Source organism: Orcinus orca, chromosome 19, assembly GCF_937001465.1.
Source record: "Orcinus orca chromosome 19, mOrcOrc1.1, whole genome shotgun sequence".
NCBI classification, from domain to species: Eukaryota; Metazoa; Chordata; class Mammalia; order Artiodactyla; family Delphinidae; genus Orcinus; species Orcinus orca.
The window spans coordinates 42,327,902-42,349,235 of NC_064577.1; the positions used below are offsets into that span (position 1 = coordinate 42,327,902).

Here is a 21,334-nt window from a genome sequence, read left to right on the forward strand (position 1 = left end):
TTCGTTTAGTACAGCAGCTGTCCAACAACTGCAAGGCACAAGACTGAGAGTTTGGGAAAGAAAATGAGAGTATACCATAGTCAGTTGAAACTTTAGCCTTTGCCTAACTTGCCAATTAGAAAACACAGTTAACTCAGTAAAGATGAACTTAATCTCTAGAGTGTGTTCACATGTACAGTGAGGACTGGGATCTTGGAGCTGATATTTTGAGTGAATGACCCTGCGGGTGGGTGTGGGTAGATGGCAGCCCTCTACATTAGTAGTTTCAGAGGATTCCTTTCAATCCAACCAGAGTTGTGGAATATGGGAAAGTCTCCACCCTTGCCTCAAATTATCAGTCTCTCCGTAAACACTCCAGAATTTTATCTTTTTAAATGTCAGGCATTTGGTCACTGATTTCCAGAGTAAGATTTACCTAGAAATGACTGTCATGACAAGCTTGGTGAGTAACCAGGGATAAAAGATGATGTTATCTCTGAAGGTTGCCATTTAGTGACATGCCCCAATTATGTTATTTAGGTCAGCGTATCCCCGCTTTAGCCTCCTTCCAAATATAGAGTATATAGAGTATGTGTCCTCGGAAAGATGCTTGTGGTAATTGATGGTGGCTTTGGTAAAATGTAGGGAGATGCTGAGAGCCGAATGGGAAAACTAAACTGGCAGCATAATGCTTGCAGTAAGTACTGGGACTGACAAACAGATCTCTGGGTAATGATGGGGCCGTTGGAGGAGTAACTAAAAGACTTAATAAGAGTAGTGGTAAAATGGGGATAAAGTTAAAAATTCCCAAAGTACTGTTTTTCATTCTTGTTTTACTATAAATCTTTTTTGATAATAACTACATGGGGTAGGCATGGGGGTGGGGGAGGACCTTACCTGTCTTTAATGCTCTCAAAGTTGCTGGAACCAGAATGAATGTTCCTAGTCAAAGCACAAACTTAGCTGCCTCTCTGATGCTTCTAAGAAAAAGCCTCCTTCTAACAGCCTCAGGAACTTATTTCAAATCCCAGGCCTTTGTCTTTCATCTCTCTGCTCTTGGGGCTCTGGGTAGTGCCACATCTGGTGGTGGTTTGTCTGAAAGGAAATAATATGTATAATAGTTTCCTTTTTGGTCATTTAAACCTATCCCTGTGCTGGACAGAATTTAACCCACTTCACTCAACAGCAGTGTTCTGTCACTAAAGTGCCCGTTATTTACAACGATCGGTCAGCTAAAGTCGCAGTGCTTTACCACTGGCCCCAAAGCTGCCCAGTTCCCTTATTCGGACCCTTATTGTTTTCATTTACACAAATAGTGTTGTTATAGCTTAAACTGGAGGCTGGGATTTATTTCTTTAGAGCATAGAATTATTTTTGATAAGAAACTCACAAAGTCTAGTAAATATGGTCATTGTCATCATTCTCTTCTCTTATTCATTTTTGGAGCCATTATTCTTGAATTTTTAAAACACTGAGCTTTATAATTTATTGTGTAATGACTGTCAAGGAGTTTTAAAAAAACAGAACCAAAACCATGCCAATAATAAAAATATTTAATACTTTGAATTCTCTCTTTCTCATTTGGCTTTGGTCTCCCACCCTGGCCATTCTTGATAGTCTTGCCCTTGAGGTCTTTCTTTCTATCTATCTATTTATTTATTTATTTTTGGCTGCGTTGGGTCTTCGTTGCTGCTCATGAGCTTTCTCTAGTTGTGGTGAGTGGGGGCTACTCTTCGTTGCAGTGCGCGGGCTTCTCATTGTGGTGGCTTCTCTTGTTGCAAAGTACAGGCTCCAGACACGTGGGCTCAGTAGTTGTGACTCACAGGCTTTAGAGCGCAGTCTCAGTAGTTGTGGCACACGGGCTTAGTTGCTCCGCGGCATGTGGGATCTTCCTGGACCAGGGATTGAACCCCTGTCCCCTGCATTGACAGGTGGATTCTCAACCACTGTGCCACCAGGGAAGTCCCTTCCTTGAGGTCTTTTTTTGTCTTTCATTTACTTCAGAGATGGCCAGTTTTATTCTCTCTGGGCATGTCCATTTACGATACTGAATATCTGAGAGACCATGGAACTTGTGACATTTTTTCTGTATATCAGAATCTCTTCACACAGCAAACTCTTCAGCTACAGAATGAGCACTGACAATTCCTAAATCTGTGTATGTATTTGGGGGAAAAAAAGTCCATTCTGTAAAAATCATCACTTGCTTTTTACTCTAGTCACTTAAGCTGATTTCAATTTCTTCTTCCTTAGAGACATTAAGAATGTACAGATACTTCATTTTAGCCTGGACACCCTGAAATGCTTATGATAAAACAGAGGGAAATGTTTGTAGCATCACAACATGTTTGCTTAGGGCAGGGGTGAGCAAAACTATGACCCTCAGGCCAAATGTAGCCAGCGGCCTATTTGTGCACAGGGGTTTTTACATTTTTAAAGGTCAAGGAAGAACCAAAGAATATGGAACAGAGACTGTACGTGTCCCACAAAGTTTAAAATACTTACTATCTATCTGACCCTTTACAGAAAAAGTTTACTGATCCCTAGCTTTGGCTAGCATCATGTGTTAACATTTAAAGCCTTGTATTTAGAGCAGCTGGTATCTCTTTGAACTTCAGACATAAACTCTCATTGGGTATTGCCTGATGTACCAGACTAAATTGTACTATATTTCTTCCAATTTACTATTTAGTTGATTCGATGTTGGCACTATTTATATATTCTTCTAGCGGTTCTCAATTCTTGCTGCATCTTAAAAATCATCTGGAGAGGGGCTTTCCTGGTGGCGCAGTGGTTGAGAGTTCGCCTGCCGATGCAGGGGACACCGGTTCGTGCCCCGGTTCGGGAAGATCCCACATGCCGCGGAGCGGCTAGGCCCGTGAGCCATGGTTGCTGAGCCTGCGCGTCCGGAGCCTGTGCTCCGCAAGGGGAGAGGCCACAACAGTGAGAGGCCCGCGTACCGCAAAAAAAAAAAAAAAAAAAAAAAATCATCTGGAGAGCTTTAAAAGTGCTGTTGCCGGCCTTCCCTGGTGGCGCAGTGGTTGAGAGTCCGCCTGCCGATGCAGGGGACGCGGGTTCGTGCCCCGGTCCGGGAAGATCCCACATGCCGCGGAGCGGCTGGGCCCGTGAGCCATAGCCGCTGAGCCTGCGCGTCCGCAGCCTGTGCTCCGCAATGGGAGAGGCCACAACAGTGAGAGGTCCGCGTAACGCTAAAAAAAAAAAAAAAAAAAAAAAAAAATGCTGTTGCCTAGGCCCCTACACCAGAGATCCTGATTTAATTGATCTGAAGGGGGGCCTGGGCATGTGTGTCTTCTATGCTCTTAAGGTGATTCTAATGTTCAGGCAGGTCTGAGAACAACAGACCTATACCACTTAAAGGTCTATTTGTGGATTGACAATTGGACCATATTCTTAGGCAGTTTTTATTCACATTTTTCATTAGAAATATAATAAAGATGCATTATACAAATTGTTCTTTAATTTCAAGACAGAAGTGTTGCTCAGGGAAATTTTAACTGAGACAGTTTTGAAATGTGAAGAGCATATGAAACAGATAATGCAGAGACCAGAAAAATATAATTTAAAAGACAGGAACTGAAAGGAGCATGCTGGAAAAAAAAGAAAAAGAAAAAAACACTCAGAATTTCAATACACAAATCACTGAGTAGATTTCTCGCTGTCTGGGTAAGTGTATCTATTTTCAAAAGTGCTATTAACATAAACATAGCAGTAAATCTGGGGCACCGGCCTTTTTTTTTTCAAAGTTGTTAAGAAGAATTATATCAGTCTGCAGGTGTCACATGCAGTTACTCAGAATCAGAAAGAAGGCTGATTGGGGGTTAGAAGATCTCCATCTATCTATCTTTTTGCAACCAACCACGTCCAGGCTGTTTATTTAATACTTCCTCTTGCTAATGAAGGTACTGGTTGGGGATGGGTTGGGCTTTCCCATGTCGGCATAAGACTGCAAGATTTGAATGTGCCCTGGTGTTGGCTTCACTGACCACAGCAGGTAACCCAGGCAAGAATCTGAGCAGTAATAACAGGTAACAACAGAGTTTGCATCAGACCTCTGACACTTTTCCTTCCAGTTTATTTCTTTTTCTCTCCATTTGTCAACGTGTTCTTTTCCCTCTTCTTTTTTCATTTTTCCAAACCAGCAAGTGCGGAGGCAAGACACATCAAAGCAGAGATGGGAAGTGAAAGAGCTCTCGTTCTGGACAGATTAGCAAGCAATGTGGCAAAGCGAAAAAGCTCAATGCCTCAGAAATTCATTGGTAAGAATACAACCCATTTTCCTGCTGTTGTTAGCAGATAGTTTGAATGAGATAACATAGGATGCTTACTACACAGGCCCTTCCTAGTTTAATCTCTGTTAAAATAAGGTAATTGATTTTCCATTGTACAACTTTTATTCTTCAGGATTCATTTTGGTAACTAGAGCAAATGATAAAATATTTTAACTAAAGAATCTTAACTACTGAAGATGGGATTATTTGGTATCCAATTTCTTAAATGAAGTTGGTGTTAAAAATGCTGTTCCTTCCTCTTTATTCCGAATGACATATGTTCCATGAGAGAGTTTGTGCAATTGATACCAGTAAGATGTTCAAGATAGCATTTTTGTAATCTTTTGCAACTATGTTTTACAACTTGGTTCCCTTATCATGCTCAAACTTTTTTCATGCCCTAAAATGTATTGCCATATTTTCTTGAATTTGATTGAGAATTGGTTTTAAGAGAAAGTGGTTGGGAATGCATAGATTTAAATAACAAGGTTTGATTTAATCATTTGTCTTACTGGAGTTAATTTTTATACCATTGGTTTTCACATTGTCAAAAAATACAGCAAGAATGAGATGGCTAAGAAATAATTATGTCCATTAAAGTGTTAGGACTGCCAAATGGCAGAAATATTGTGTTGAATTCTCCCAGATGTTTACATAAATGTGACTATGATATTTTAAATAGATTTGTATTTGTGAAGTAGGCAGCTGAATTGAACGTATTGGTTTTGCTATAAATTGAAAGTCGGTGATATTGAACAAAAATAGTTATCACACAAAAATAGACCTCCCTCAACACCAGTAATATTTTAGAAACCTGTCAGTCTGTTTTTCCAAAGCTACTTGCTGCTGCTGTTGATTTCTTACTTCAGTCCTTTTGTGTTTATTCTTTTCAATAGCTTTTACAGATATCAAGTGCCTGCCTGGTTTTTAAATCTGGTTAAACTTTATTCTGGTCTAATTAGTTTTTTAATTTTATGTGAATTATAGAGATATATTGAAAGAACCCATATATTTCAAAGCTACCTAGCTTGTTTTTGTTTTTTTTTTAACATCTTTATTGGAGTATAATTGCTTTACAATGGTGTGTTAGTTTCTGCTGTATAACAAAGTGAATCAGCTATACATATACATATATCCCCATATCTCCTCCCTCTTGCGTCTCCCTCCCACCCTCCCTATCCCACCCCTCTAGGTGGTCACAAAGCACTGAGCTGATCTCCCTGTGCTATGCGGCTGCTTCCCACTAGCTATCTATTTTACATTTGGTAGTATTTATAAGTCCATGCCACTCTCTCACTTTGTCCCAGCTTACCCTTCCCCCTCCCCGTGTCCTCCAGTCCATTCTCTACGTCTGCGTCTTTATTCCTGTCCTCCTAGCTTGGTATTTATACTTATTTACTTTATGTTGTTTGACTGAGAAGTTATTGTATTCTTTTAGTCACTTTAAGAATAAACTGTGTCAGACTAAAGTTGGTGAATTTCATTTCAGAGAGACCCTATCCTCTTTACCATCTTCCCTCTCCTTGGTGAGAAATGTCAGGGGGCGTGTAGTGACTTCTATATGGGGTTTAGGCACAGTGGACCAATTGTGATTCCAAGACGTTATCTTAGAGCATTGCTCATACCTCTTTTGAGCTGTACTTATGTGAAGAGGTTCTGACTGGCGTACAAAAGGAAACTTGGATTGTTATTCTATGCCATGAGTATAATTTAATTTGGGGGATTTTTTGGCTGTAGAAATGGCTGCAGCTGATATGGGTGGGGAGAAACATGGGGAGAAATGGGAAAGAAAAAAAATGTAAAGTGACTTAATTTCAATCCAGTTATGGTCAATGCATGTTGGTCTAAGAGAACTAAAATATGAGAGAAGGTACTTAGTCCACATAGTTGCCCTAAACCTGTCCTTGAGCTAAAGCCCTACTTAATAAGATAAAAGTTGCTTCGGTATCTTCATGGGTTTAAAAACACATGTTTCACATGTCCAAGTCCATGCCATTTTGCTTATTGCATAGGGGATCCATTCCATGTGTTTATTACCATTGTGACCAGAGGATTTTCACTCTTCCATTTCCAGACTCAGGAGAGGTGCTGATCTTGTAGGTACTGATCTCTGTCATCTTCTGAACCATCATGTTCTCTCTGAGATGGAATCAGGAAACCCAGTAGAGTTAGCTCTTGATTTGAGCTGAGGTAGCAACTTCTGGACTTTGGGGCCCTGAATAGCTGGGGGAATTTTTGGTTTTTTTATAAATTGTGGTAAGGTGCAGTAGGAAGAGCACTGGATTAGAAGCCAAAAGACTGAGGTTGTGATTCCAGTTCAGTCATTTCTTAACTGTGTATGTTTAGACAAATCACGTAACCTTTCTGGGCCTCTGTTTACTCACCTGTGAAATGAGTAGACTGAACAGGTGATGAAGTGATCGAGAAGGTCCCTCGCAGCTCTACCATTCTGTAAGTCTGCAAGATGAATTATAAAAGGCAGCAATAATGAGCACCACTTTTTGTTTATAAACCCATATGTATAACTTCAGATAACTTTTTTCTCAAGGTTGTACAGATATGGTATGTTATTTTATGTTATAAACCATGGTATATAATTTAGGAGGTTTTTTTTAGGAAGATGTCATTTAATCTGAGAATCTATAAAACAGCTGCATTAGTTCAACATTTATATATTTTACTTAGTACATTACTACTTATTCATTTGCTCTTTCGTCCATTCATTTATCATGCAAATGGTTACAGAGCTCCTGCCATATACGTGATATTCTTGTTCCTGAGCACTGTTCTAATCCTCTAGCATTAGCTTATTCCCTGAACCTTAAGAGATTTTTTTAAAACTAAAAGAAACCCCTTCAATCATTTAACTGAATCCACCTTTTGATAGAAAATAGTAATATCAAGGGGAAAATAAAGGAACATTATGACACTGTGCAGTATATGGGATGAAGTGATATAAAACATATGGGGCTAATGTCTCCCCTCCTTCTCTTCTCTCTCCTATATTTCCTCTCCAAGGCATCATTTTCTGAAAAGATTCAGCTGCCAGGGAAATGGCAATGGGTAAAGTATGAAGGAAGAATGAGTCACTCCCTTTAATCCTTGATGACAGTTGCACAGCTTGGCTTCCCTGACCTCTTGAACTATGAGGGTAAAGGTGAAATTATACCATCAGGTCAGCCTGTTACTTTCCTAACAGGCTTGAGATAATTACCAGTAGATAGCATTTTTCATCCATTAGAGATGAACTGAGGAAGAGGGATGGATTGGATTAAGTCTAAATGCATTTAGAAACACAAAAACATGCCTCTGTTGAAGAGTAGGAGAAAAATGAAATCACTTTTTCCCTAGTTCTCCAAGAAATTTTGAATCGCTTTCTATAAAATAGGAAATAAATTGACACACATTCATTAGAAATCAGCATCTTTACGTCATCAAAATAATTCTTTTTAGTTGTTCTTTCCAAAGGACAAGAAGACCTTACTTTTAGCACCTAAGCCCTTTAGGGATTGTCTTTTTTCTGAATCTTATTCTCCTGTTACAAACTTGCTTGACTATGCTTCTAACTAGGCCATCTTCAAATACTTGGCTCAAAATAGAGGCCAGATTTCTCTCCTGAAGGGAGGAGGAAAATGACTACATTTCTGCATATTTCTTTCTCTGATTTTCATTCTTTCTCCAAAAACAGATGTGTTATTTAGACCAAAGTGGTTACCATAGCATCTCCCTATTTTTTAAAATTTCATGTATTACTTTATTAAAGGAAGTTTTCATGTTGAAAAGAACATGAAAAAAGATCTCACTCACCCCCCCGGTAAACATGTTGTGAGGTTTTGACACTTCAGCAAACACTGTCGGTTCTCCCTGTGAAGTAACTAATGAGAAATTGTCTGCTTTGGTTAACAGAGCAACAGGAAGCAGTTTTAATACCTGTTTCTAAAAGCAAAAAGTATCTTCTCCCATCCCTTCCCAAAGAGCCAAAATCCCTAATCCTATAAGCATCAAAAGTCATAACGTTTTTGAGCTTGAAGGGATATTAGGAACCACCCAGTGAAGTTCTTTTACTAAGGAGGGAAGGGGGAAGGGAAAGATGGAGAGATGCAGCTAGTAGGTGACAGAGCAGGGCCAGAGCCTGGGTCTATAAAGTGCTGCAGTCCAAGGCCCTCCTCCCCCAGAAAGTCACCCAGAGCAGTGCATGTCATGTGTGCTACACAGGAGCTTTGGAAAGGGAAGGGTCTAGTCATTGAGAGCTGGTGGAAGAAAAAGCCTTGAAGAAGGGCAGTCATTCTCTCTTAAGGGTGTGTTTTCTTGAGAAAAGATCTGTGGTGACTCCATCAGGGCAGATGACAACCAAATAGCACTTCACGGTGACTCACAGAGGACAAAGGCTTCTGCAGCAACAAAATGTGGTTTCCAGCTCAGTTTTCCTCTCTGCCACCCCCATGGCTCTCTCTGTTCTCTCTCCTCCTTCCTGCTTCTCGTTCTGTGGCTTCCTACCCTCTGCCTTCCTCCTCCTGGAAGAGGTGTTATAGCCACTTCAGTCTCATTTAGATTGAGATCAGCCATCATCATCATCAGATATTCCATTTACCCTGCTTACCTGCCCTTTTTCGGGGGGAGGATATGTGCTTGGAGTACGAGTAATCGATGATACATGGGAAATTGCATGAAGGCATCAGCAGATACAGTTAAATGACTTGAAGAAATTTAAAGGCTTAAAGAAAACCCCAGTATTTCACATTATACCATCATGATGACTGTAACCTCAGAATTGTTATTTTTCTAATGTTCAAATAATTTCTCCTCCTCTTCAAAAAATCTTTCAATGGCTCCCCATCAGAATAAAATCCAAACCACCCAGGCGTTCTGAGTCTTTCACAATCTGTCTCTAAGTTATCTTTTCTGAATGTATCATTTCAGCCGACTAATCTTTTAATTCAGCCAATAATGAACTACTCCCACTTCTCTGTAATCCTTCTTTCCATGCTCACTGTCTGGAATGCCCTCCCTCCCATCTGCCCCCTAAACCTCCACGTGGTCTACGTTCCCATACTTGCCTGAATTCTCTCTCTTCTCTGTTCTCCCTCTGCACTCAAGGCGAGTTTAACAGTCTGCTTTTTGAGATGTGTGTAACTGTCTCCAGCACCACCACTACTACCACCTCAGATTTCACGGAGACTTTAGAGGAGAGAATAGATTAATATTTGTCCCATGTTACGTGGCATATTTGAGACATGGTCCGTATTTTTCTCTCTCCACTCTCTTGGCTACTCTATACTTTGTTCCACCACATAGTATTAAGGATACTAATTTGTAATGAAATTGTGTACATACTACATCTCCTCCTGGATTGCAATTAAGTTTGTATTCTTCAAAACACTTAACATGGTGTGAGGCAAATAACAATAATAATAACAATAATAATAGATCTACCACTTATTGAGTGCTTACATGTGCCAGTACTCTGTTAAGCACTTTATGGACATCATGACAACTCTGTTCATCATAGAAATTTCTTGAATGCATGTTACTGGTCCATATGGAACAAAGCACAGTTGCTTTTCTACTGCCTATGGGAACCATCCCAGCAGAGAATCTGAAGTCATTGCTAGTGGTGGGGTTGTGCAGCCATGGGCGAGGTAGCAGCCAGGAAACAGCAGTTAATGCTCAACCATATCCTGAGGTATATGGGCCCTTGGATCACATCCTGGTTCTCCATTTACCAGCTGAGCAACCTGAGCAAGTTAATCAACCCGTTTGTGCTTTAGGTCCTTCATCTGACTAAGAGATGATAATTCATCTTAGGTAAAGTGAGACAATATGCAAAGTACCTAGGACAGCACTGAGTATATAGTAGTGGCTCAATAAATAGTAGCTATTCTTCTTGGTATTATATATAAGGCATAGTGCTCGGTACTGTGAAGTAGAGAAGTAAACAGGTTAGAGTAGTGGATCTTGTCCCTCCATCCCAAAGGCAGAGGTCTAAATCCACATGCTCAGCTAAGGTCCCTTTTAGCTTTAGGCTATGATTCTGTACTTTCAAGTTGGCACTTAGAAGCCAACAACCATATGCCCTCACCACATTGCAGCAATTCAGGTCAGGCAGTTGCTCAGTTCAGAGTTACCAAAGCCTAGATGGTAGGGATTGACACCTTTAAAAGGGATCACAGGTAGGGAACGGCCCAACCAAGTAGCCTTGGTTTCTAAACTTAGGACTTGTTGTTGCCATTTGTATTATCATTGGGAGAAAACCTGTAATTCAGCACGAAGCTTCTCTCATTAATCATTCAAACGTGTGTGGTACGATTTTGACTAGAAGCTGGACTAGAAGCTCTGTGCAGGTTTGGGAGCAGTTACACTCTTGTGGTTTGAGTAACCTTTTTTATGAGTGTATTACTAAAGAAACGTGAGCTGTTGGCTTTTCAATTACTGTAGTTTACCCCTTCTGAGTTTCATACACATTGAGTCATCGTGTCTACAGGTGACTGATAATCATCTGCACTAATCAAGTTACCGTAACTCGGAGATGAGGGGACCTGATGAGTGCAGGTTGCGTGCACGTGAAGATCTGAGGCTCTCCCATCTTCTTAACAATGAACAATGGTCTGTGTTAACCACAGAACTCAGTCACATATTTCCACTCATCCAGGGGTTGATTTTCCTCTTATTGTTTTGCCTCTTACAACTTCAGCACTCAGCTGTTTTCTGACATGTGCTGCAGGTGGTATAGATTATGAAATTGTAGGCCTAGTTAAGTAAAACCAACTCTTCGGAGAAGAGATAAAAGCAGAGTTTGTGATGTGCCTGCCCCACCTCGGAAACTTTCTGGAGCCTCTCTGTTAGGCGAAAAGATTAAAAAGATTTCCAGGGACCCCCGGTATTTGGGGAACTGAGTAGATCCAACCACACTGGAAAATCATCAGTAACCTTGAAAAGGCCAGGAAACAAAGTTCATCATTTCTGTGTCACTTTCAGGGGAATGAATATTTGTGACTTTAGACAGCTTTCATGTCCTCAGTCTCGTTCTTCCAAACAGCTCTAATCAGAGACTTATCCAATCTGGCAGTTGAAAAGAAGAACCGTTGATTACTTTGGCAAAGGTCTACGTTTCTGTTCCTTTTTATGGAGTTGCCAAGGCACGGTGATTTTCTGTGCATACTTTTTCTCTCAGGTATTTGTCTGGAAACTGTCAGGTTGGCCTTAAGGTAGTGGGGATACAGGACAAATCTATCTGATTAGATTGGATCTTTTAGCAGGTCTTTTTGTCTCCAGTTTCTCACTGTTCTGGTCCATCTTACACATTGCTGTTACATTAATATCCTGAAAATAACATTTTGACCACAAGCATCTCTTGCTCAATGCGGTTTATAGAGGTTTGCCGTTTGTCCAAATCTAAACCCTACGGTTGGTTATTCAGAATGCCCATCATTTGGTCCCACCACGTGTTATCTTTTTTCAGTATCTCCTAAAATGTTGGCAGCAAAGTGCCAGGAGGCTCACAGAGCATTTGAAAACCTTGATCCACATGGCAAGAAAGTTATTTTCTTTTTAGTTCTCTTTCAATCTTCCTGATTATACCAAGGAGAAAGATTTAGACGTAATAAGATGTTAATTGTCTTCAACACTAATCACACACTTGGTAATCTCTATTTTTAGCAAAGAGAGAGGGGATCTTTGTCTCCAGGTACTTACAGTATCTGATCAAACTTTAATAAATTGCTGTTTCGTTGTCTTTATTTTTCATAGTTACCTTATATTTGTGGCAAGTGATTCTGGTTTTCTGTTTATGTTTGTGATATAAAGTTTCCTTAAAAAACAAATTTCTTCAGCAAAAAAAGAAAGGAAGGAAATGCGAGCTGATTCAAACAAAATTAAAAACCCTAACATTTACCACGTGCTTTCTATGTGCCAGGCACTGTTCTAAGCGCTTACCAATTGAGGTAGGTACAATTATTACCCCCATTTTACGTGAGGACATGGAGCCATAGACAGGTTAAGTGACTTACCCAAGGTCACACAACTAGGCAGCATCGAATCCACACCATCTGACTCTAGAGTTCGTGCTCCCAACCACCACACCACCCTGGGGTATGAATATTGCGGAATGTGGAGGGCTGAGTGAAGTTGGAGAAATACTTTCTTCCACACTTCTTGATATTTTGCTCTAACCAGACTCTCTTACCCCTCCCAGCCCATGTCTTGGACGGTCCCACATTTCTGTCTTGATTCATGCTCATCCCTCAATTAGGATATCTCTTCTACGTCTCTGAAAATCTAAATCCTACCAGTTCATCAAGACCCTTCTCAAAATTTAGGTTTTCCAAGAATGCTTTCCCTTCCACAAGTACTCCTGAATTTTTTGCATTCCCATAACACTCAAATATACAGTTTGTATATTTACAAACCACCCTGCCCTTCCCTTTTAATTCTTTTTACAGAAGACACGTCACCCACCCTGCTTAAACGCCTCAAACATGGCATTTAAAAGAAAATCAAAAGCTTCCGTAGAGCAAGGCAGCCCTTTCTCAACTTTTAACATTTATTTTTCTCCAATTCCATCTAGCCAAGTCTTATTTCTCTCCCACTAGGTTGGAGATACCTCAAGAACAGAAACTGGTTCTTCCAATCCTTTTTGTTTTCTTCTGTTTTGTCTTCCCCGAAGCCTTTACTGTATGGCAGTGACACGTTCTGGAACCACAACATGCCTAGGAGATGTTAGGGAAGAGAGGCTACGGTTTAGCAAATCTCTCAGAATCCAATGTCTACAGAATGAAAAAGCATCAGCAATAATGTTAGCCTCACCTCCAGCCCTTGACACATCTTCCCCACTTTCTCTTGCCTCTACCAGCCACTCACCATTGAGCACATCTGCCATCATTGAAGATCCCGCTCCTGCCTTCCCTGTGGCCAGAGAGCCTCTGTTTTCTAACACACAACACCCACACGCCCTGAAGGTGGCTAAACTCTGTTTTCAAAATTTCTCAGCAGTTTGACATGAGAAGTAGGAGAGGGTGACCACAAGTAAATTTTTCAGTTAAGTGTGAGATAAGTACTAATGATCACACATGTATCAATGATACATCTTTTCAAGCAAAAGAAGAATAACACACTTTATGAAGAGGGCAAAGATCATGATGATCTTTCATCAAGAAAAAGCCTTTTCTAAAACTCTCTACATTTGAAGCTCTTTTATTTAAATCTCAGTCAGTCTGATAACTGATGTGTCTGGGAAGTGGTAAGCTGGAGTTTGGGGGGCTATTTTTTCTGCCTCTGCAGCTATTTAAAAAGCTGCCGAGGCCAGAGCATCCCCACTTTTTGCAGCACTTCCGGCCCCCGGCTCCCTAGTGTTACAAGCAGAAAAGAACAAGCAAACTAAGAGTTCGGGGATTGACTGCGTCTTCAGAGTTCATGGACAATAGAAGTGCAGAGGTCCCCATGCTCCTGCACACTGGCGGCTGCCTTGTCCCCTCTTAAGCCCCTTCCTGGTGTTCTCTTGCTTCTTTTCTCCAGGGTTCCCTTCTGACATGAGCAGTGGAAACAACTCACATTGTAGCCTCAACTTAGTGACATCTCTGACTCCCTTTTGCCCGCTGGTTTCAGTTATTTTGACTGTCCAAGCATGTGCTGTCAATCACTGTCCCCTGAGGCTTCAACACCCGTGTGGGACCATTCTGCCTGGGCTGAGTGTTCTTGAACAGGCCACTTGTCCTTCCTCACTTTCCAAGGACTCCAGAAAATAATTTTACAAACTCTCTGCCTTTGTGTTGTTCCTTTTGTCACTCTTTCCTTCCCTTGTTCTAGGTGAGAAGCGCCACTGCTTTGACGTCAGCTATAATCCCAGCTATGTGTATGAGAAAGAGAGTGAGATGATCCAGACCCGAATGATGGACCAGGCCATCAATAACGCCATCAGCTATCTTGGTGCCGAAGCCCTGCGCCCCTTGGTCCAGACACCGCCTGCTCCCACCTCAGAGATGGTCCCAGTTATCAGCAGCATGTACCCCATAGCCCTCACCCGTGCTGAGATGCCGAATGGTGCCCCCCAGGACCTGGAAAAGAAGAATGTCCAGCTGCCAGAGAAGAGCCTGCCTTCTGAAAGAGGCCTCTCCCCCAACAACAGTGGCCACGACTCCACGGACACTGACAGCAACCATGAGGAACGCCAGAATCACATCTACCAGCAAAATCACATGGTCCCTTCTCGGGCCCGCAATGGGATGCCGCTTCTGAAGGAGGTCCCCCGCTCTTATGAACTCCTCAAGCCCCCACCCATCTGCCCAAGAGACTCCATCAAAGTGATCAACAAAGAAGGGGAGGTGATGGATGTGTACCGGTGTGACCACTGTCGAGTCCTCTTCCTGGATTACGTGATGTTCACTATTCACATGGGTTGCCACGGCTTTCGTGACCCTTTTGAGTGTAACATGTGTGGCTATCGAAGCCACGATCGCTATGAGTTCTCATCTCACATAGCCAGAGGAGAACACAGAGCCATGCTGAAGTGAAGATCTGGGCCCAGAGATGATTGGCACCTGAGCATTCAACATCATTTTTAAAAGCTGATAATACCCCTCGCCTAACAAATCACTCTCAAAACAAACTCAGTTCCAATCCCCTTTTCATGCCATTTTAGTGTCCAAAGGATCACGTTCACACGGGCAGCAGAGAAATGCTGTCCCCATTCAGAAATTGTTTGCAGATATATCATGTTACTACTTTTGTGAAACCTTTGTTTTCCCGTCAGGGACTTGAATTTTATGATATTTAAAAGCCAATGAAGCATTTGGTCATTATCTTTTGCAGCAATAGACAGGCATTCTTTGGAGTCTGTTGCCAACCAGAAGAGTCCCCTGGTTGTGCTGCATGAGACATTGTTTCTGAGACACATCAGCCATATGTGGAAAAGACTTTTAGCCGTATGCCCAGGTCCACAGAGAAGAACTGCTGACCAGCTGACCTTGCTGGGAAGGCTTGCCCTTCTGCACTTCACACAAGACTAAAGGGTTAGGATATAAACCTTCCATCGCAAATTATAGTCTAACAATAAGGAAAAGAACAGCCATAAAATGTTACCAATAACTGAAGTCCCTAGTCTCCAAGCATCAGATCCACTTCTTACCACACAAGCAAAAATAACCCAAGTTTTCTGATGGTACTTCTGCTTCTACTCTTTACCCTCCCGTCTCCAATTAAAAGCTGCTTTGAGTCAAACCATTCATGCACAGGAGAAACTCTCTCTCAGAGGAACTAATGGTTTCAATATAGACTGTCATGGGAACTCCAGGAGGTTGTCCACCATGGGTGATGGCATCCATTTCCTGCTATCTCGAGTGGCAGGCTTGGTTCTGAGGCGGGGAGTTGTTTAGCAGCAGCACCCAGGGATGGAGGGAAGGAGGAACAACCACCTGAAAGTTTTTCATCTCCTTCATGGAATATTGGTGGACAAACCCAAAGCACACTGGCCAATGATTTTTTGACCAAAAAAATACCAAAGAATCCTGAAAGTATGACTTAGCCTCCCCCTCCCCACAGGAAAGGAACCGAGGATGACCAGGATCAGAGCTGAACTTCAGGATGGAGTGAGAGGGGAGCACCTCTGCTGGCAGGATATCCTCGATCAGGCAGGTCGGAGTTGGGGGGAGGGTTCCCAACCCCCATTTTAAATGGAGCTGTTGTATTCCACAAAGATTCCCGGAAGTCTGACCTTGGTTCTGCAGATGTGTCGGTCATCTTTATCATTAATTATGGGAGACATGCTATCAAGGAAAAGTGATGTAATAAGCGTAAAAGTAGGGCTTCCCTGGTGGCGCAGTGGTTGAGAGTCCGCCTGCTGATGCAGGGGACACGGGTTCGTGCCCCGGTCTGGGAGGATCCCACATGCCGCGGAGCGGCTGGGCCCGTGAGCCATGGCCGCTGAGCCTGTGCGTCCGGAGCCTGTGCTCCGCAACGGGAGAGGCCCGCGTACTGCAAAAAATAAATAAATAAAAAAAATTTAAAAAAAATGTAGAAGTAGCACTGGACTGAGGGTCACAAAATCTGCTGATTCCATATTTGCCACTACTTAGCCAAGTGACTTTGGGCAAATCACTTAACTCTTAAAACTAAGCTTCCTCAACCATAGAACTAGGAATTGGATTCAGATGTTCTCGAAGGTCCTTTACAGCTTTAAATTTATGTGATTATGCAGGAACCACAATTATTTTTTTAAACCTCTTAATGTATGGGTATTAAGCAGAAGAGTATGTATATGAATATACGTTTCACATTTCTTTGGTGTGAAAATGGAAGTATTGTTAAGTTTTTCCTTTAACCACTGAGTTGTGGTGTGAAGAGGATGGTGGAGAGGAACAAAAAACAGGAAGGGATTTTGATCTTGCCCCAGAGTGTACACACAAACGGGCACCTGCAGCTGCTTGCCAAAGCCTTTTTTTTTTTTTTTTTTCTCTCCTTTTAAAGAACCTATGTTAGGGAAAATAAATCCGCTTCCAGGAACAACTTCATGGAGGCTGTTTACAAATTAAGAGTCAGCTGTGTGAACATTTCTACCGGAGCCAAGAACCCACAATTCCTGGTGGATTAGCGTTTTATGTATCTGCCTTGATATTTCGAAAGGGCTTTATGCATTAGGCTCAAACTCAACTCGTTTATGTGCTGCCAGTAATTAAAATGTTCCACCACAGACTGCACAAATGGTTTATCCTTCTTTGTAGCATGGCGTCTGTCTCAGGAAAAAAGATCTTGTGAAATTCCATGGCAACCGTCCCAACACGTTTGAGATTTCAGCTAAAAGACTAGATGTATTTCGGTGTGTAGTCTTCAGTACCTCACTGTATTTCCATAATCCTGGACTCCAAGCTACACCAGGTTGCTTATACCCATTGTGAAAGAAGAGCTGCTTATTATATTCTTGAAATATCACACATCATGTTGACTCTTCAGGGGACAAAAGAAAGAGCGTTTGAAAGCAAGGATTAGTAGGAGAGAAAGCTAGGGAAAGCGAGCATTTCTACCAGCTTAGTGGGAAAGTCTTTAGTGAAGAGACCAACTCCTGCACCTTAAGATAGTGAAACTAAGGCCCATCCCACCAACCTGGGAACTCTGTAAGTATAACCCTCATTTCCTCTGTGAGTAATGGATTTTCTGAATGATTTCCATTCTTCTGAGGTCAGTTTTCTGAGTGGGGCGACCACTCACACAGGCTGCACTTTCGTTGTCGCATTCTGAGCCTGGACTGGGACATGTCAAGTCCAGAGAAAATGTATACGTGGAAACTCCACATTCTTAAATCTTGAAGTTGAAACAGGTGGTATGTAGTCGTTCCCACAACACAGGTAAACACTTACTTCTGCAGGCAATCCTTATTCTACTTAACCCCCTCCCTTGCTGGGGGTGGGAAAGAAGGTAAAGGAGAACCTTAGCAAGATGCCTAGAAAGGAGGACCGAGGAGGATTCACATCTGACCCTGCTGGACAGTGAGGTCCCCTGGCAGCTTCCGACAGCACGTTTCCTTTCTCAGCCAGAGTCCCTGTGAACGTGAGCCTCATAGGTCTTCTCTCTCCATTTCCCACCAACCCTCTTATTAGCCAGGCCCCCACCACACACCCAGGAGACCGAAATCTGAGGAACAACCAAACCCATGAAAAGTTCCCCTTACAGCCAAGGCGGCAGAATTGGGATGAGTGTGGAAAAGACCGAGAGCTGGCTCTCCAAATGTTCCTTATCACTATTTGAGTTGTTGCATAGGTGTTCCTCCTGGCAGAGAACCAAACAGAGGTGTCTCCCCCATTACCCTCCACCAACACCACCAGGAAAAAGAGAGATGTTAATAAATCCACCAGGCTTTCGATTCCCTAAGTCATTCTCCCAAAAAGATGTATTAGCCTTGACACAGAGAAGCTAGCTAATCATATGCTTTGTTACCCATTCTGAACTGTTCCTGACTCAGCTTCTGACTTTGTCAGTGACAAAATGTCTCACCTTTTAAATGCAAGGCTTAACATTTTGCCAGACCCAGAAGTAAAGCGACCTCAGATTTCTTTTGCAAAGATAAATGTTTAAAAACACAAAATTTTACTCAGTTGAAACGCTGTGTTATTAACAAATCTCACGTCAACATAACATTTTTTCCAGGTAGCCTCTGTATCACTGTTCTTATCCTCTGCTTTTTTTCCTCCTGCGAAATGTGAGATTTAGAATGTTTTCAGGGGAAAAAAGCAGTACTTCTGATCTATATCCCAGGACAGCCAGTAAGACTGTAATGGAAATGTTAAATGTTTAGTGTTTGAAGTCCTAACTTTAAAGTGTACTCCACTATGAGTAGGTACGTTGGTCTCTAGTGGAGATTTGGAAACTCTGTGATACTTAAGATTTGAGTTCTCAGAGTGTCCAGGCTCTTTGACAAAGACTCAGAATTAGGAGTTTGAGCTCAAGAAGAGACAAGAAAGTGGAGTGATGAAACTTCTGTCCTAGAAAATAGAATTAGGCTGTGCAGAAGACAAGAGATACACAGTGATCTCTCTTATCTTTTAAAGAATTAGGAGCTATTTTTGTGCTCAGACAGAAAGTATAGTTCAGAGAATCTCTATAGGCAGAGTTCAGAAAAGCAGAATGATTTGGGATTTAAGTGCCTGTAAAGAGGACAATTTTGACCTGAAACCAAATGCTAAACCTGGGTCATCCCAGGGAAAGGACTCTGTTCTCTAAGCCTAACAGACTGAACAGTTCTGAGAATGATGAGTGAACCCAGGGTCGGAGACTGTGGACTTGGAAGAGCCTAGAAGAGAGGTGTAGGCTTTCGACTTGTATGAGCTCAAAGCACAAGACTGTACCTCTGTTTACCCAAGCTGTATATAGCGTGTCCCATATCATGCCAGCAACATGAGAAACAGGGGCTTCCCTGGTGGCGCAGTCATTGAGGATCCGCCTGCCAATGCAGGGGACATGGGCTTGAGCCCTGGTCCGGGAAGATCCCACATGCCGCGGAGCAACTAAGCCCATGTGCCACAACTACTGAGTCCGCACGCCACAACTACTGAGCCTGCGTGCCACAACTACCAAAGCCCGTGCGCCTACAGCCCGTGTTCCACAACAAGAGAAGCCACTGCAATGAGAAGCCTGCGCACCACAAGGAAGAGTAGCCCCCACTCGCTGCAACTAGAGGAAGCCCGCACGCAGCAACGAAGACCCAATGCAGCCAAAAATAAATAAATAAAATAAATAAATTTATAAATAATGAATTTTTAAAAATTAAAAAAAAAACATGAGAAACAGGTCTTTGCACTTTGAAGAAGCTGGAGGCAAGTTTCCTCTGAATATTACAATATTGGAGTGTCTTATATGCTGATATTGAGTTGTTATTTGAAACTGGAATGTTAATGTTTTGATTTTTTTAAATGTAAGGACATAACAATATCTACCTCCCAAGGACGTTGTGAGGTTTCATGTAATTTTGTCTATTAGGTAAAGTTACTCTGTTTTTTGTGTGCGTGGGGGCAGATTTTGTTGGATGGTTGCAAATTTTCCACTATATGTACTGTTTCTGGATTTAAAGACATGGAAAATATTCAAAGACCATACTAGGACTGTGATAGTAATTCACTTGCCAATGAAGGCAACTGATCGCTAACACACGTTTCCTTCATGTTGTTTTAATGCCTAAGAGTAAAGAATATGCTGAGCCTTAGAACCAATGTGTGTGAACCACATGGTACAGATACTTCATGGCTTTGAAGCCAGCGAAGTAGCCTAGCTTTGCTCCCTCACCGTCTTACGAGCCCTCAACCGTTAATTCTTCAAGCGATTTAGAGTTTCCTCAAATGGTTCTCGCTGTCCATCTCTCCATCCACCCCACTCTAGAAGCCTGGAGAGCAGTCCCATGATGCCACCCGCCTTCTCCCAAGCCCATGCCATGCATCTGGGGGGCCTCGTTCATTTTCTGAATACGGGTGCAGCTTTGCTTCACCCTCTCCTAAAAAGACTGAGAACAGACATTTTGACATGTTAGGAAAATGGGGCAGCCTTAAAAATGACTGATCCCATTGCCAATGACTCATTTACACAAGGACTTTTCCAGGTTAGCAGACAAGGTCCTTTTCGGTGGGCCTGCTTCTGTGGGTTCACAGAAACCAAATTACTGTGGGTTGCAAAGAATTAGCAGGTCATTTGAAAAGCAGACATCCCTTCACCCAGACTGTGGTTTTGCATGCTCAGGTTCTCAGTCTGTGAGCTTTGGTGAGGGATCCTTTTGGCTACTGGAAAAACCATAGTTTATTTTAAATTTCTAGTTGCCAAAGCCACCACACGTGTGGTCTGTGGATGACCCTTGTCTGCAGAATGATGGGGCGGGGGCGGGGCAGAGAAGGGAACATGGTTTGGGGCTCAGGGTGGCCTTCCCACCAGGAGTGAGGGAGAGAGAACTTGCCGAGTGGTTTTGACACAGCCTGTGCTCACAGCACGCTCATCTGGGTTTCTCAGAAATGCCTTCCCTGCCCAGCAGTGACCTTCTCTCTTGACTCCTCTCGGATTTTACCTGGAGTCTGACCCCTTGGACCCCTGTAGTGCCCTACTCCTCTGTAAAGACTGTGTAAAGAAGCAGCTTCTGCAATGTAGCAATGCTAGCCTTCCAGAACCGTAATGAATGCATTCCCGCGTCACAAACAACCCTGCTGATAGTTTTCAAAGTTTCTGTATTATGTTTGGTTTTTACACTGAAAAATAAAAAAAAAAAATACTGGTGTGTTTAAAATTAGTCATTGTGCATGCCTATCATTTGTCGTTGCTGCTGTCAGAAAATGGAATTAATTCTGCCCCTAGGAATAGTTTCTTAATTTAGCCCCTCCGGCTCTTTCTTAAAGTTCAGATACCTAGATAAAGAGAATTATCACTGAAATAAAACATCTTGCCTGAGGCCTTGCTGAACCTGCCGTCGGTATCCTGCCGCTGGCCCCCATGTCCCCATGGTGGGGTTCTGGTTCCACTGGCCCTTAGTTCACTAAGGGGATCTGAGGAGGTCGGGGACAGATTTGGCACGGTGTCTCCCAGTTCCAAGACACCAGCCCGCCCGCCCT

At 42.4% G+C, this 21,334-nt stretch overlaps 1 protein-coding gene across 4 annotated transcripts in view; it reads left to right on the forward strand.

The window, feature by feature from the left end:
• Positions 1-21,015, forward strand: part of IKZF3 (IKAROS family zinc finger 3) — an 88,997-nt gene extending 67,982 nt beyond the window's left edge. For 3 of the 4 annotated variants that reach the window (XM_004282737.3, XM_033410841.2, XM_033410840.2), the window contains 2 exons: positions 4,140-4,256; positions 14,070-21,015. In XM_004282737.3, coding sequence (XP_004282785.1) covers positions 4,140-4,256; positions 14,070-14,773 — 821 coding nt within the window. In that variant the 3' untranslated portion in view covers positions 14,774-21,015. Of the gene's footprint in view, positions 1-916; positions 4,026-4,139; positions 4,257-14,069 lie in introns of those variants that run through there. The other variant, XM_012537799.3, reaches the window with a different exon arrangement.
• Positions 21,016-21,334: the final 319 nt, after the last annotated feature.